General features: G+C 46.3%; 1 protein-coding gene across 1 annotated transcript; it reads right to left on the reverse strand.

The window, feature by feature from the left end:
• Positions 1 to 604, reverse strand: LOC131893676 (uncharacterized; the record flags this gene model as incomplete). The annotated part of the gene is given in 1 exon segment (XM_059243785.1): positions 1 to 604. A coding segment is annotated over 1 exon segment (603 nt), but the record flags the coding sequence as incomplete, so codon positions are not given.
• Positions 605 to 750: the final 146 nt, after the last annotated feature.

Consider the following 750-nt stretch of genomic DNA (forward strand, 5'->3'; position numbering starts at 1 on the left):
TTTACAAGAGATCGTTGGGATCCGTATTGGTCAAGATGTTTTGCAACCTTTTCTCGGACAAGGTCAAAGTTCGCTTTGTGTCGTCTCTTTGTTCCTTTAGATACTTCTTCCTCAATTGGCACGGGTCTTCTAGTTCATGAATGGCCTGCTTGGCCCGTGGCGGACAAATTTGCATCACTTGACTCATCCAGAGCTTCCTGAGTCCGCATTTCGTATTGGGATCGACTCTCACGGATCTACACGCCGTAGACCAAGCATTGTCCGTGTTCTCTCGCTTCTTCAGTAAAGCCTTGATGTAACAATGCACAAAGTTGGCACTTTTGTGGAGCTCGTCTTCCGGTTTGGAACCCGTGAACACTTGAAAGTTGTACTTGAGTTCCGCTCGACTGACCATGGAGGCCAAGGCGAACCTTTGGGCACTGTTGGAAGAGGCTTTGCGAACGCCATCGTGGATGAAGAGGGTCATCTTTTGAAAGTTAGCTCTTCTCCCTCGGGACCCCCACGATTGAAGCGAGTGATACCATGAGTCCACTTGCGCCTCATCCAGGATGATTTGAGCCTCTTCTAAGGTACGAAAAAGCATCAAGTGGTAGTGAGGAGAACTTCTGGCCTAAAAATGGAAAGTACGGGGGGAATTATTAAAATAGTTTTTTTTTCCAGTAGCGACTAAAAGAGTAGATTTGAATCGTTTGGATTCTCGACAGTAACAAAGGATGCCAGTGTATGGAACACCAAAGATTATACATTGAC

This window comes from Tigriopus californicus, chromosome 2 (genome assembly GCF_007210705.1).
Source record: "Tigriopus californicus strain San Diego chromosome 2, Tcal_SD_v2.1, whole genome shotgun sequence".
Lineage (NCBI taxonomy): Eukaryota > Metazoa > Arthropoda > Copepoda > Harpacticoida > Harpacticidae > Tigriopus > Tigriopus californicus.